Source organism: Choristoneura fumiferana, chromosome 10 (assembly GCF_025370935.1).
Source record: "Choristoneura fumiferana chromosome 10, NRCan_CFum_1, whole genome shotgun sequence".
Taxonomy (NCBI): Eukaryota; Metazoa; Arthropoda; class Insecta; order Lepidoptera; family Tortricidae; genus Choristoneura; species Choristoneura fumiferana.
Genome location: NC_133481.1, coordinates 7,815,572 through 7,831,640, shown reverse-complemented (window position 1 = coordinate 7,831,640; position 16,069 = coordinate 7,815,572). Strand labels below are relative to the sequence as shown.

The 16,069-nt window shown below is 35.5% G+C and overlaps 1 protein-coding gene across 3 annotated transcripts in view; it reads right to left on the bottom strand.

Annotated features, from left to right (window-relative positions):
• Positions 1-2,391: 2,391 nt before the first annotated feature.
• Positions 2,392-16,069, bottom strand: part of LOC141431997 (pyrokinin-1 receptor-like) — a 66,715-nt gene continuing 53,037 nt past the window's right edge. For 2 of the 3 annotated variants that reach the window (XM_074093339.1, XM_074093340.1), the window contains exons 2-5: positions 12,643-13,563; positions 10,029-10,249; positions 6,286-6,394; positions 2,392-5,697 (exon numbers count right to left, since the gene is read on the bottom strand). In XM_074093339.1, coding sequence (XP_073949440.1) covers positions 5,309-5,697; positions 6,286-6,394; positions 10,029-10,249; positions 12,643-13,435 — 1,512 coding nt within the window. In that variant the 5' untranslated portion in view covers positions 13,436-13,563 and the 3' untranslated portion in view covers positions 2,392-5,308. Of the gene's footprint in view, positions 5,698-6,285; positions 6,409-10,028; positions 10,250-12,642; positions 13,564-16,069 lie in introns of all 3 variants that reach the window. The other variant, XM_074093341.1, reaches the window with a different exon arrangement.

Genomic DNA, 16,069 nt, shown 5'->3' with positions numbered 1-16,069 from the left:
ACTATACCATATTTATATCGGCAGATATTATACACAGATCAATTTATATACGCAGATAATATCTTTGCCATCTTTCGATACATGTCGGTGCTTCACGATAAAATATAAGTTACCTGTGCTGTGTGTGTTAGCTCATTGAATTGTATAGGGAGCGATATTGACAGATATGCGTTCAGATACAGATATCTTATAGTATCTGCTTAGTGTGTGAGATGCTATAAACTGAGGTTCAAAAATACACTTTTTATTTCCACTCAGCACTGAATACATTGAGAAATTTAAGAGTGTACATAAACTATAAAGAATGGCTCCTTCTTGCATGTAATAGGTAGCAGGTAAAGTTAACGTCGGTATCTATATAGACAAGTTCAAGTTAATGTTTCTGATTAGAAAAACCGGCTTAGTGCGAGTCGAGCTCGTGCACCGAGGATTTTTAAAATAAAGAATAGTTTTTTAGGGTTCCGCAGCCAAAATGGCAAAAACTGAACCCCTATAGTTTCGCCATGTCTGTCTGTCCGTCCGTGGCTTTTTAGAGACTATCAGGTTCAGTTTAGTTTCAGTGCCAGAAAGCTGTATTTTTTTGCACGGATATATGTAGCTACCATGCGGACAAAATAAAATTTGAAAAATAATTTTGAAAGGGTGCTTCCCGTAGGGCTGATTTTTTTCTCGTCTAACCCTAAAGTGTGGGGTATCGTTGGATAGGTCTTTTAAAATAGTTGGATTAAGAAAACGATTTTTTGATTAAGTGATCTGTTTGCGAAATATTCAACTATAAAGAGCAAATTTTCATTAAAATCGCCCCTTTAAAAGCTTAAATGTTGGTTTGAAAAATTAAAAAAAAATCGAAATCTATTACGGCTAAGTTTGCTTCAGAATTATTAATAGTTAAGGAGTAAACAGCAGCCTATGGTATAAAATATACCTAAAACAGGAAAATCCAAAATTCGTAGAAAAATATTACTTATTTTTTTGTAATGGTTACCCAACCCTATCTTGGGCGTGCCCGACACGCCCTTCAACGGTTTTTTTTTATAGTCAGAGACAAAATAAATAACTGTACCATCTGAACAAAATTAAAACAAAAAACAAACTGACTACCCTGTTTAAGTTCATGGAGTTGGAGTACAGCTGCTGACAGACTAATCTTTTTTTTAACCGACTTCAAGAAAGGAGGAGGTTCTTAAATTTTGATTTCATGTTATTTTTTACAAGTTTACCTTGCATTGTATGTAAATGTGTATGTTTGTAATATTGATGATGCCCTTCCTTGTAATCTTAAACCAGTGGAGTGTCAATGATGGTTGTAACAAATAATGTTTTGTTTCAGGGTGGATTTCGATTTCAAGTTCAATTTAAATTTAAATTTCAATTCAACTTTATTTCAATTTCATTTCTATCGCTGTCTTCTTCATACTATGTTTGCTACATTGTTGCATCTACTCAGTCCTCATTACAAAGGATGGATGGTGTCTCATAGCATGTTTTAACTAGTACTTGGGGACAGCTGATCAATATCAGGTAGAAACCGAGAGAGCGGAGACAAAGCACAGGACAGCCGGAAGGTAGAAGCACGGAGTGAGTATGACCTGTCAGGTTTGAGAAGAGCCCTCCTGTAAGTCATATTTCAATCTCTCAGCAACCATAAATACTGTAGTTTTCATTGTAAAATAAGAAGCAACAAATTTTCCAAACAACGCGAACTATTAACCCTGTTTCTCTTCTAGGTCTTCGAAGTCTGACCTTACACTATTGCAATTGCAAAATACCAATGTAAGAACCAGTGTTCAGCTCCACCTTCACTTAGTAAAAACTTTCACGATTGAAGAGTATTTTTATTTCATATGTCTGTCTTACACTCGAACGAGCCAGTTTTCACTATGGCGGTAATTAAAATACACATATGTGTAAATTTCAGCTGTCCAACTATTAAGGTTGTCGAAGTACAGCCCCTTGGCGTACAGAAAGATGGACTGCTAAAGAAGCGATAGTAACAGGTAGTAGGTAGTAGCGGGGTGGTGGTTTAATTTTTCACCATTCGGTTACGGAATCCTGAAAATAATTTAAGTTGCATTATGAATTCTTTACATTGATTACCTATTACAATGCAAGAAGGGCCTTGCTTAGGTTTTTTACATATTTTAATTATTTTTCTTACATATAATTCGTAATTGATGCTGATTGGTATTTACATAGAAAATAAGAAAGATACACTGGTACCTACATAGGTAAGTAATTATTTAGTAGCAAATTTCTTTTTTGTGGTAGTTTCTTAAAAGTTAATAAAATAATATTGTCAGTCTTACGACTAATTTGGTCGCTTTAATTTAATAGTATATAATATATATAAAATTAGATGAGATTAACATTCGTAAGGTCATTTGTGAATAGGTCTTATATTTGAGAAAAGCACCGTAGGTACAAGCTTCGAACAGTAAGTGCTATACTAAGGGGTTGTTTCAGGGGGTGTATGTGATGCCGTCTCTATTTGTTTTGTTCGAACAGCCGTCTATTATTAATAGAGACGGCATCACATTTAACCGTCAGTTAACACTAATCAATGGGTGGTGAAACAGCCCCTAAGTCCCTTTATTAATGTACTGTACTGTAACAGACGTTTTGTAATTTTACGCTTATATGTGTCTCCGAACGTTTAATTGTTTGTTTCTTTTTAGGCCTACAGAATTTGAAAATCGAATTTAGTATCGATTTGATCCAAATCTTTCGCTTTTTTCATGTTGAAGTGAAAGCGACAGATCAAAGTCAAGTTCAAATATTTGGAATTCAGTGAGTGGACCCAGCACTGTCCTCAGCATTTAAAAATAATAATTAAAAAGTTACTTTGTCCCACGGAGTGAGCAAAATGCGATGTTGTTCACTGATTTTTAACAGCAAAACCTGCCTGTTTGAGCTGTTGAGGTGAAAAAAGCAATTTAATTTCGTGAAACACAATTAATGATTACGAATATGAATCTCACTTACACACATCAAATAACAACACACTTTACACCACACTTACCTACTCACAACAAATATTTCCAAGAAGACTAAGAAAATAAATCACCAAAACATCTATCTCGAGTATATAGTTTTATATGGGTGTGAGGCCTGGACCATGACACAAAGGGATAAGCAGAGTTTGGAAGCATTCGAAATGTGGTGCTAGCGAAGAATGGAGAAAATTAGTTCGACAGAAAAGTCACTAATGAAGAAGTTTTGGAAAGAGTGGAAGAGAAGAGAACATTAATAATGGAAACAATAGAGAATCGGAAAGGAAAACTGATTGGTCACATCTTATACGACATGATGAGTTCATAAATGTCATCTTAGAAGGAAAAGTGGAAGGGAAGCGAAAAAGAAAAAGGCCCAGGATTGACTACAGTATAGTCTAAGACTGTACTATGACTGGTTATTATAGTCACTTTACAAACCAAATAAAGGAGAAGGTAGCCGTCATGTCGTATAAGGAGGTTAAGGACACAGCTTTGAGTAGAGAGAAGTGGAGAGTCTTCCATCGGCTACATACACTGACAAGAGTGTAACTTAAATAATAAGAAGAGAGGAGGTATAAATCTGTTTAATTAATTCAGGATGAATTCATTTTATTTTGCACAGTCCAATTAGTTTTAAAATATTTTTCAAGTTTGAATCGGTTGGCTAAATATGAAAACATTGACACTTTACAAAAAAAAAGAAAAGAAAAAACAGATTCTTCTCGCATAATAAGCTTAAATAAACTAACTTTGTTTTATAATATTTTCAAATAACTTGAATTTTTAAGTTTAATCGTTAAATCAGTGTATCGGACATGGCAGTGTTATCGCTGTCTCTTGGTACGGGGACCTTTAAATACTTAATGTTTGACATTTATTTGACATCTCTTAGATAAGAGATGACTGAGGATATAGGTTAAGGTATACCGTAGGCGACAGGCTACCAAACTGTCACTATTGTACCGTTTTTGTCAAACTTAAAATTGCTAAAAGTGGCTCCGAAGCGGTAACGTTTCGTGTGCTCTGCCTACCCCATTTGGGAATACAGGCGTGATGTTTGTGTGTGTGTGTCTTAATCTGTGTGAAAAAAAATTGAAAAACAGTGACCATATTTTCAAAAAGTTGTAGAACAAAAGTAGCTCAGTTATGTGAGTAGAATCGATCCTTGGATTTAAAGCCTCACATGGTCAGAGACTCCCTGTATAAAGCGTCTTTTAATAAATTCCTGAATTACATTGATTGCAATCATGTTGCCATACCTTAATTTTACCCAAAGCAATAGAAAAGTAAGGCCGGGGAAACACATGTATTTAACTTGCACATTTTTGTGCAAGTAGGTATTTAGCTGGCGCACGTTCGTCAAACTTCATATCCACAAATATGACACTAGCACGACGAGATACAAGATACTGACCTGAAAAAGTGCAACCTTCAGGCATGTGTATTTCCGGCCTAATTATGAAATAATTTAGCAGCAAAAATAAATACACCACTAGCAACTCGCCGTCACCGTTGGGTCAGCTTAGTTTGTGGCACGTATTTGGCTTGCTAATCACTGACATACATAACAATGAATGAACAATAGTGAAATAATTGTTGAGTTCTCAAGCATCTACGATGATGGTCATGATGAACATATTTAAAATTAAAGTTTATACCGACACTGGAAGTAAAACCATTTTTTGACATAGGTAATTGGGAATTTGATATTAATTCAGTAATTTTGCTCAGAGGCCCTATACTATAGTTTTCACCGGGAACATTAGGTGCTTTTGTTAATACAAGAAAAGGATATTTCTTCACTTTTTTTATTTTGTCTGTGACTAATCCTAGCATAAGTATTAGCTAGTTAACTAAACTAGGGGTTGACTGATATATTTTTTTCCTTCAAAGTAAATTATGCCTGAATTCATATTTAGATATTTTATATTCGTAGAACAAACAAGTAATGCCATGTACATAATGCCAATAAAATATATAAAAATATATCCCAACACAAACATGCTGTAAAAACGTAAAAAACGTGCCAAGGCTCGATTAGGAAGACTTGCTTATGAAAAAGTAGTGAAATCTCATAAACTACCGAGCCTGAAAATTTGGCTGCAAGATTTGACCCGAACATACATCCATTGCAAGTTAAATAAAAGCTTGTAAAAAGTTTGTAGATAGAAAGGCTGAGAGCTGGGAAGGAAATATTTCAGGTGGAAGGTTCTGTGCACCCTTGCCTTATTAAGAATTGTAAAACACCCACGTTGATAAAACATCTATGAATTTCTACAATAATGAACATCTGTACAACGAAAAATTTTAATAGTCTAGCCGTACCCTTTCTGACATCGTAAAATTCTTTCCTCAATCTCCCTAATGTAGACTTCTGGTTCATCAGATAACACTACTCTGTTGTCTTTGGGTGATTTACTTATTTTATCACTGGAAGGCAATACAAATACTGAATTTTGCGTTGAAATATAAGGCGTATAAGCACAATTCCTTTCTCTATCAAGTTGCAAGGATAAATCTTCCCTGTGTGAAATCCCTTGTTCGAGATCTGGGTTGGTCGAAAGTTTTTTATCCGAATTTTTTCGCTGCAGATAATAGTTCACATTACAATCGGGGTTGAACTGGATCTTTTTGTCGGATGTAGAGGTTTTAGAACCTCTTTTAATTCCGCTGCCCTTTGGGATTCCATCTTTAGTATTATTACCTGTCAAAGAACAATTAAAAACATTAATCAATTTGTAAATACTGCAAAAAGTTTTTTCTGTTCTGTGGCAAAATTATTTAGAATTTCTATGAAATCGATATGCATGCGATATGGTACAAAGCGATTTTTAGTCATGTAGACTAAAAAAGGATCAACGAGTGAATGGTAGTAACAAACGCGAATAAACACGAGTGAACAACACAGACACAAACATTTTTTTTTAAAGTTACGCCTGTAGTCCCATTTCACAGTAGGTGATATTTCTAGTGCTTACTAATATTGTACCATGAAGCTCGTCAAATTGCGATTAGTAATTGTACTTTTTGTTGAATCTTTTTCTGCCTGTCTTCCTTGTCACGCTGGACCAACCGAAACTATGCAAGCACTTTTCGTAAGCGGACTCAGCACAAAATCTAACCACCCGCATTCAGAGTGTCAATGAGTGTCAATGAGGAGGGTCAGTCATCATCAGGTCATCCGATTGTTTATCTGTCGTCCGCATTAAACTTTTTTTATACATAAAAAACTCCCTATTTCTAGGGATGTCGGAGTTGAGTAATGGAAAGAAGTGTCGGAAAAATGGTATACTTGAGTTGTCTGTGCCACTGGAGGTGGGGTTTCTCCCGAGGGCGATGGTCGTGTAGGAGCAGCGCTGCGAGGAGCGGTTGCCCAGTCGGCAACACCGCAGCAACGTGTTCTGAAAATAATCACCTGCGAGATTTATTCCGATTGTGGCTTTTGAAATTTTTTTTAGATGGAGGATGTACCTTCACCAAAACGTAAGGGCTGGTGCACATTTAATGACCATGCATTATCGACTTGCTTTGTCAAAATGTGCGCCTGCCTTAACTGATCATGAGGTGTTAGTAGGAGTACGCTTAGATACCCGTATGAGATCCGATCTCTTTACTAGGACAGGGCACTGGTGGGGATGCTTTGCCCCTGCCCCTGAGGTGGCCAAAATTTTCAACTCAGGAATAATAAATTACTATTACATGTTTGAATTTGTGTAATATTAATGTTAATGTTATTGGTCTTAATGTAGTGCACAATAATAACTGAAACGACACAGAAAGATTTTCGGAAACATTTTGTCGTTTAGTGAAACAGCTTTTAAATTAAACAATGCGTTAGGACAAAAATACGAGTAATTAAGTGCCTATATATTAATTAAGAGCTTCCTTGCCGTTTGTGGCAATTTATTTTAAATAATTGTTCGATTCATGTTACTTCGCGGATGTCCGTATCAATGAACTACCAAATATATCGTTCAAATGTTAACTGGAAGAGATCTTTTTAAGGGATAAGTTTGCCTTTGTTTTTCCTTTTCTCTTGTTTACTGTTATTTTCATGTGTTACTAATATTAAATGTGAAAGTTTGTGAGTGAGTATGTTTGTTACTTCTTCACGCTGCGCTGAAACAGCACAACGGATTTGGATGAAATTTGGCAAAAAGTTAGTTTGTAACCTGGATTAAAACATAGGATACTTTTTATCTCGCTAATCTCACGGGAAAGGGATAAAATCTTTAAATAACAACCAGTGGGCTTAGAGTCATGAAATTTGGTATGTAGGTAGCTGGACGTCTGGAATAATATAAAGGCTACTTTTTTATCCCGATGTTCCCACGGGATAGGGATAAAATCTCGAACTAATAACCGCTGGGCGTAGAGTCATTAAATTTGGTATGGGGATAGCTGAACATCTGGAATAACACATAGGCTACTTTTTATCCCGATATTCCCACGGAATAGGGATAAAATCTCGAAGTAACAACCGCTGGGCTTAGAATCATGAAATTTGGTTGTGTTGGTTGGAAATGGTTGATATAAATATAATATAACGTCAATGAAAATCACGATGTAATGTTAGGGAATTCCCACGAGAATTTAATAAAATCCCGGAATTTTAATTCAACTGCTGTATCTAATGATTTACGCGTGCGAAGCCGCGGGTAAATGCAATTAAGATATAAAAATTTGGTGCTGGTTTCCGAAAGCGAACAATGTTTTCCGTAATTCCAGGCACTGAAAGTTTGTGCGTGAGTTTGTTTGTTACTTCTTCACGCCGAAACGGCTGGACGGATTTGTATGAAATTTGGCAAAAAGTTAGTTTATTACCTGGATTAAAACATAAGATACTTTTATCCTGATATTCCCTCGGGATAGGGATAAAATCTCAACTCCAATCCACACTGGGCCCGCGTGGGAACTATGGCCCAAGCCCTCTTGTTCTGAGAGGAGGCCTGTGCCCAGCAGTGGGACGTATATAGGCTGGGATGAGGGATAAAATTTCGAAATAACAACCGCTGGGCTTAGAGTCATCAAATTTGGTATGTAGGTTGCTGGACGTCTGGAATAACACATAACGAGAATTTAATAAAATCCCGGAATTTCAATTCAACTGCTGTATCTAATGATTTACGCGTGCGAAGCCGCGGGTAAACGCTAGTGTTCAATAAAGAGTTATAGATTACCTAGGTACACTAATTAATCTTGATTCTCCCCTGAAACAGCATTGCTTCATATTTACTTTCGTTATTGTTAAATCTAAGCTAAGATATTTAATAGATTATTTTGCTCCAACTCTATTTTTAGCTTAATTATTAAAATACAATGAATTAAGAAAGGAAGCGTTTGCTTCCGGGGAGAAGGTTAATGAATAGTTAAATTATATAGACCTGTATTTACTCGCTCGGGTGATAGTTGAGTGAACAAACTTTGATAATGAAGTATAATCCGACACGCATCAGTATTTCATGGGGTGTTTGTAACCGTGTTGGGTCTGTGTGACATGTGTATTGTATGATGAGATAATATGAGCAACAAGAGGGCGGTTTCTGCTCTGCATACCATAACTTAGATATGTCGCACAGACTTAGGTATGGTACACAATTTTAGCGATTTTTTGACGAGCTTTTATTTAGTTCCGCCCGTCCCGTTGTCTGTCTGTCTGTCTGTAGGCAAATCTTGCTAATTAAGTTCGACCAACTTCCAGTAGTCGGATTGACTTGAAATTTTTCATACTTATGTAAATTGCGTGACAATACAATAATCTGGTATATAGTTACATCCTAGTAGTTTGGGCAAGAACGTCTCCGCAGGGCGGAACTCTTCAACGGTTAATGGCATCAACTTGAAATTTGGTATACAAATGTAGTTTGGGTGACAATGGTAGTAAAGTCGACAAAAAGTACAGTCAGCAAAAAAGCTTGTATAAGAAAATATTTTTTTATTTAATAAAAAATTATGTTGATCTATTGAATATCAAGAACGAACAGACATTTGGTGAGGAGTGTCGTTGTTTGTATGCATATGATATTGTAATTTTTTAGGAAGTACTACAAAGTCTTTTTACTTAGTAGTCGTATTCGGTTGCTGCTTTATTTCATTAATTTAATTATAAAAAAACATAGGAAAAGCGCCTTTGTTGTAGGCAAAAAAAAACTGTTTACATTTTAAGCAGTTGTATAATACTTTAAATCCATAATAATTATTGTAGGCGCGTGTTGTTTTTTACAAAAGCATCCAATTAATTTCTACTATAACATCGTCAGTTTACTTGTAAGGTAACTTATCAGTTTTTTTGCACTCGTAGCTATTATAATGGGCAATTGAATACATATTAATTGAGTACGAAGTTACTATTTCAAAGTGGCATTGCGCTGAGTAGAATCGTTTTTATCGTATGAATAAGCAAAACCCGTTTTAAGAATAACAATTATTAAATGCCATACTTAGCACATATGTATGTAAGAAAACCGAGAATGTAGCGATGCAATAATATAAATGTATCTAATGGTACCTACTGATTTCTGATCACGGGCCTAGTCTAGAAAATTCGAAAGTAACTGTGTCTGTCCGTCTAGCAAACGAAGTTGCGGAGTATAATATTAACGGGCAGTCATCAAAATAGCTTGCGAAATTTACTCAAAGTTCGAAAAAGGCTGTACCTAATTAAAAGGGAGCACAAACAAGAAAATATTAAATAGAGTTATTTTTATTAATGACCTGGAATTTCAGGATTAGTCGTTCGTTATGCTCAATTTATATGAGTTTAGTCATGTGACCCAAAACTAAATAATGCAACTCAATTTAAATATTTTTATTATTCTAAATATGATTAAAAATATAAACTTTTCATTATTAAACTTTTCTGTGAGATTAAAAATAGTTGAGATAGAGAGAGAAATTTAGTACTTAGGTATTTTTGGAGGTTGCAACATGCAATCATGTAACTCTTAATTTCATCCTTATTGATAAAAAATCAAACACTTGTATTGTTTGTTTTTGTGATACTGAGAATCGTTGTAGTCTAGTAAAATCACCAACCTTGAACGCGTCTCTGAACTTGTTGCACATGATGTGGTACAGGATAGGGTTGATGGTCGTGGAGAAGTAGTAGAAGACCCCGGAGATATATGTGAGAATGGTGTAGGCTTGCAGAAGCAGACGGGACTTGGGCAGGTGGTGCTCGTTGGTGCCGTAGATCGCCACCAGACGCTGGGCGTGGAACGGCGCCCAGCAGACGAAGAAGGCTACCACAACGGCAACTGGTAAAATATTTTCTTACATTAATATTTCATTAAGTTGCATAAGTTTACATAATTTGCTATTTAACCCTTAAATTGACAAAACTAAATGAAGTTCATGAATCATGACTCAAACCTCGTCAACCGTAGTCCAAAAAATTTGACAATAAAAAAATAATACAAAAAGAAAGGTAGTCTGGAATCTTGTGCATTTTGGTGCAAACTGCCACTTTCAGGGTTAAAGAGAAAGATTGATTGATTGAGATTGAGGACATGATCAAAGCCGAATTTAACCAACTAATTTAATGGGAAATATGCAAGCATTTTTTTATTTGTTCAAATAATCTTTATTGTTTAAGAAACCGAATTGTGGAAGAATTTTTCATCAAAATCATCCTTATCTTTCAATAGATATCCATGATTTCTGCTTTTTTACAGTTTGTACGCGTTACCTTTTTATGAAAGAAAAAATACGTTGCTCCAGGCATGTTCCCTAATTACAGGCTAGCATTTTGCAGCAGTAATGTGAGATGAGATTTCCAGTCTTTTCTTTTCCGTTTTTGTCGTGTATTATACTTTCACGTAAATACGATGGTAAACTACCTATCCGTATTCATTAACTGAGTTGCCCAGCTAGGGTTACGAATTAGCAATACGTTTCCAGCATATCCATTTACATCAAATCTGACTTGAATGCATGCTAGAGCCTTATTGTCTAACGCACTTGAAATCGCAATCGTTTTCACCTCTTCTTTCTGTCAAACGGTGTAGAATAAGGGTAGAAAGAGACGGTGAATGCGACCGCTAGCGCCAACGCGTTAGACAACACATTATCCGCGGCTTCGCGCGCATATTAATCCTAGATTTAGTAGTTGAATTGAAATTCCGGTATTTTGACATTGCATGTAAAACTCCTGCGCTTAATTCCATGTCTCTAATCCTAGTGGTTGAGATTTCGAGATTTTATCTTTATCCCGTCTGAATATAGAGATAAAAAGTATTTTATGTGTTACTCCAGACGTAAAGTTGCAGCTGTCTAACATACCTAATTTTATCCAAATCCGTCTAGCCGTTTTAGCATGAAGGAGTAATAAACACACACACATACTCATAAACTTTCGCATTTGTAATACTAGTATACTTATTGTTATTAATATTCAAGTCGTTGGGAGTTATTCTATTTTTAAAATATTTGAGTGAACAAAAAAATAACAGTCTGATTTACTAATTATCGAGAGCCACAATTAATTTACTTCTTAGTAATATTTCATAAAAAGCCGGAGGTATATCGGATCAATATCATTTCGCTACAGCTCAATCACGAACTCGTGTCTGTACAATTTGAACTATTATTGTTCCTTCTATAGGGTGAAAATTAGGTTGAAATTTCAATAATTTCATAAGCGTAAATAAATTCATCGTTCTCATTAAAATGCCGTGATCGACATAAACTTTTAGGCACGAGTGAAACATCAACCGATGATACAACGATATCGATTGCTGGAACAAAATGAAGTAAATGTGGACAAATCGGATATAATTTTTTTTTCCAGAAGTTAAATTCTCAGCTTTCTTTTTTTGATAGGAATCGTCCTCATCTCGGATTCTATGGCGCCATTTTGAAATACAAGTATGTGACCAATATCTCAATTTCTAAATTACTTAAAAAATCTAATATTTATATATTAAAGTACCTGAAAAAACGGGCCAAGTGAGAGTCGGACTCACGCTCGAAGGTTTCCTTACCATTATTTATACCTACAATATAAGACATTATCAAAAAAAGGCAAAAAAAACAAGTTTGTTCTGTGGGAGCCCAGTTATACAAAATCTGTGAAAAGGGTCTAGCAGGCTAAGCTAACAAGAGTGGCCTCAAGGGATTTGGTTGTAATTTGAGGTGCAGTAGTGGCATGACCTATATCATCTTTTTTTTTTCGATACCCTATATTGTGGGGTGTCGTTTGGATAGGTCTTTTAAAACCATCGGAGGGTTGTTCAGACAATTTTTCTATTCAGTCATCTGTTTGCGAAATATTCAACTTTAAAGTGCAAAATTTCATTGAAATCGAGCGCCCCCCCCCCCTCTAAAATCTAAACTGTGTGGTGGAAAAAATAGAAAAAAATCAGAATGTAAAGTAAATAGTCAATATATTAAATTGTTGATAATGTCCACATTATCAAGTAATATTGTCTCTGTTACCTTTGCATATTCTGTACAAAGTAGCGCAAAACAGGCTGACTTTGAATTGCCGCAGAGGCTTTAGAAATAAATTTTATGACACGTTCACTCAATTTTATTCGCGTTAACTTCCATTTTTATGGCAGAATCAACCTCGTATGGACCATATCAATTTTATCAAAGTCACCCCGTTTTACGCGGTATACGTAAGATTAGTAAAAATGTGCTTGCTTACCTAACATTTTTACGACTCTTTTGGTCGACTGACTTTGTTTCCGCCGAACTTTGGACGTGAACCTCATATTTCGATTTAACTCTTTCTGCCCCGCCATTTCTTTCCCTATGTCTGATTTTCTTAATCTCAATCCAATCATGGAGTAAAGGATCGTTATTAAAGCCATAGGGGTTAAAAAGAAGAAAAATGTTGATATTTCAAAGGAGTGTTCAATGATCACTCTGGTTTGTAAGCACATGGCTACGCCTTGGGGGCTGCGGACACCGAACTGTAGCGCTTGTGGCAGTGCTAGGGCTAACGCAGCCACCCACAACATGATGACATGTTTAGTCGCTCGTGACAGCTTCGACATCTTGTGTGAGACAAATGGGTGGCAGATAGCTAGGTACCGCTCTATCGTAAACAGCGTTATTGTCAACACGCTCGCGTTCGTCGAAGTCTCCGCTGCCAACCCTCTGATCAAACAAAAGGCCTGTCCAAACACGTAAGGCCACTTCGACCATATAGAATACATCTCTTGAGGCATACCACTTATTAATAAAAGGAGATCAGATATAGCTAAACTAAATAAATAATAATTCGTCGCGGTATGCATACTTTTGTTTCGTATTATCACTATGCAAGTAAAAATGTTTCCCAACAGTCCTGTTAGAAATATGAAGGTGTACATAATTGTGATCGGGAGTACTATATACATGGGGTCTCTTTGGGGCCCGAATATATGCACGGGATCCACAGTCGGATCCAGTGATTTGTGCGTAAAGTTTGTTATATTTAAGTCTAACGAGGCCATAGTTATTATTTTCCGTCTACTGACACTTGATTATTTTAATTTTGCGCATTGTCACACGCAACCACTTCACTGTCTTGTCTTGTACGTATTGCAGGGTGAATTGACTTCTCAAATAAGGCATCCCAAACCTGTAAAGAAATATTGAAATTAATACATTTGTTAATAAATTATCCGACATAAAACATTACCGCAAAAAATATAACGCAAAGATCACAAAAATCTCTTAAAATATATCTTGATCGATATTTTTACACAAGCTAAATTCGATTTAAGATGTGAGTTTTCCGGGTATTCATGAAATATAATAAGTACATTTTTTTATATATCTCGAAAATGTACAAGTGGCTGCATGAGAAACTGTTCTACTCAGTGAGTGAACTGATTAATATTATTATTATTTTAATTAGTGATTTATGTGTCAATGTATTTTTTTGTACTGATTTCTGGTGTGCAATAAAGAATATTTGTATCGTACCTATTGTATTGTAATGTAAAGTCATAGATACAAGTTTTTAATGTTGCATGCTAATACACTTAGCAAAAAATGATGTTCAATTTTCTAAATGTACCTAACTCTTTACTGTACCATTTTTTATGCAAATAAAAGTGATGATGATGATGATGATGAAATATCTATCGACGAATATGTTTTAAATAATATTCAATACAATGTATTATGATTAAATTCCGTTTCAAGAAAGTGCAAATAAATGCGGCGGTTCCATTTCGGTCTCGATCAGAGTATAATAACTCAGTTCGTAATAGGAAAAAAAATAGTTTGAATAACGAAATGTTATTTAAAAAGATGTGGGATGAACAAATTACACGTCAAGGAATGGAAGCAGAGATGTCACATTGTCTCTTGAGAGACTTTGAATACAAGACAACTGCTAGGTGTTAATCTATCGTACAAAAATATGAATTCATAACATGTATTTTTAGAAGCCGTTGTCATGCGTGAGCTTTTTTATATCTACTAAAGCCGACAAACTGGCACGTTGTTCACCCGACCTGAGCCCAATTGCATAATAAAGTACTTACAAGCTAATAGTATTAGTGAATTTCAATATAAAATCGCTTTTATGTACTATTTGCTTGTATTTTGTTATTGAGATCGTACCTACCACTACTTACCATGAGTTTACAGTGACTGTACCCGATAGCGACGGCGTAAAATTTTTGTATGGAGAATTATACACTGTACAATGAGGGCTATCGTTTTTTGTCTCACTAGATGGCGCACTGTTGCGTGAGGTTTAAGTATGGCTTTCAAAGTCTGTTATTATGGGCGTGAAAACAAAGTTTAGATAAAAATCATATTTAATACTCCTTAAAACCGTACCATAAAAATATCGAGCATGCCACAGTGTTTCATAGTCCCCGTTTTGTTCGGAAAAAAGGGAGGACAAGGTTTCCGAAAGACAAAACTGTCTCAAAACACAGACATTAATTGCCCCGGAACGCATATTTGCCATAATTAATTTCAGATATTGCAAAATATTCACAAAATTATTCTAATTTTAAATAAACCCGCGTAGCTCAGCCAAAAACTATGAGATTTGACATTTCGGAGACCCCACGCTACACTAGCGCCTCTAGCGGCGAATTCATACGCGATAGCCCTCATTATAACATGTGGTAGTGGTACTGCGCATTTACAAATAATTTACGCCGTCGCTATCGAGTACGATCACTGTAAACTCATGGTAGTGGTACCGGGTTTTGGTAAGTGTTCGCATACGGACGCAGATTTAATTTCATCCGTAAATTATTCAATGAAATCAATGATTTCGAGTTTTGTCTTTTCAATAAAAAAAAATTCATTAATAAAGTTCTAAAGGAATTTATGGAAAACGCTAATGATTTTTTCATGAGCTTATTTGTTTACAAATTGCTTCTTCTCCATGTTCAATCATTGCGACGCTTTGTATAAACGTAGATAGAAATCTGTATTACCGTAAGGTTATGAAATTCGACACAAGCCAAATGCTTATATTGAAAATGTTTGCAAAAATAACTGAAGACTGAGCCTGAATCGAGAACTCAAGACACAGTGGGTGGGCAGATTCATTTGCACTTTAAAATTGAATATTTCGCAAACAAATCACTAAATCGTTTTAGCAACCCCCTAATGGTTTTAAAAGACCTATCCAACGATACCCCACACTACAAGGATAGATGTGAAAAAAAACACTCCCACTTTACGTTTATACGTAGGTACCCTAAAAAAAATTAATTTTGATTTTCTATTATTATATCATTTTGTCGGTTTAGTTTACATATATATTCGTGCAAAGTTACAGCTTTCTAGCATTGATAGTCCCTGAGAAAAGCCGCGGACGGAGAGACAGACAGACAGACAGACATGGCGAAACTATAAGGGTTCCGTTTTTGCTATTTTGGCTATGGAACCCTAAAACCTAAGTTTGTCATTTCATGTTTTCCAATAGTTTATTGTTGTTTGCCTTCTATTTGCGTTTGCCATAGTCTTTACTAAAATTTACGGGAAAGTCTAAAGTTTACTAAAATTTACTCTAATTTTGTATTTTATGTAGTAAGTATTTAGTCGTAGAAAAAATATTGTATCCAGCATTGTATAGTACCTATGCCAAATAATCTCGTGACATCTTCTTG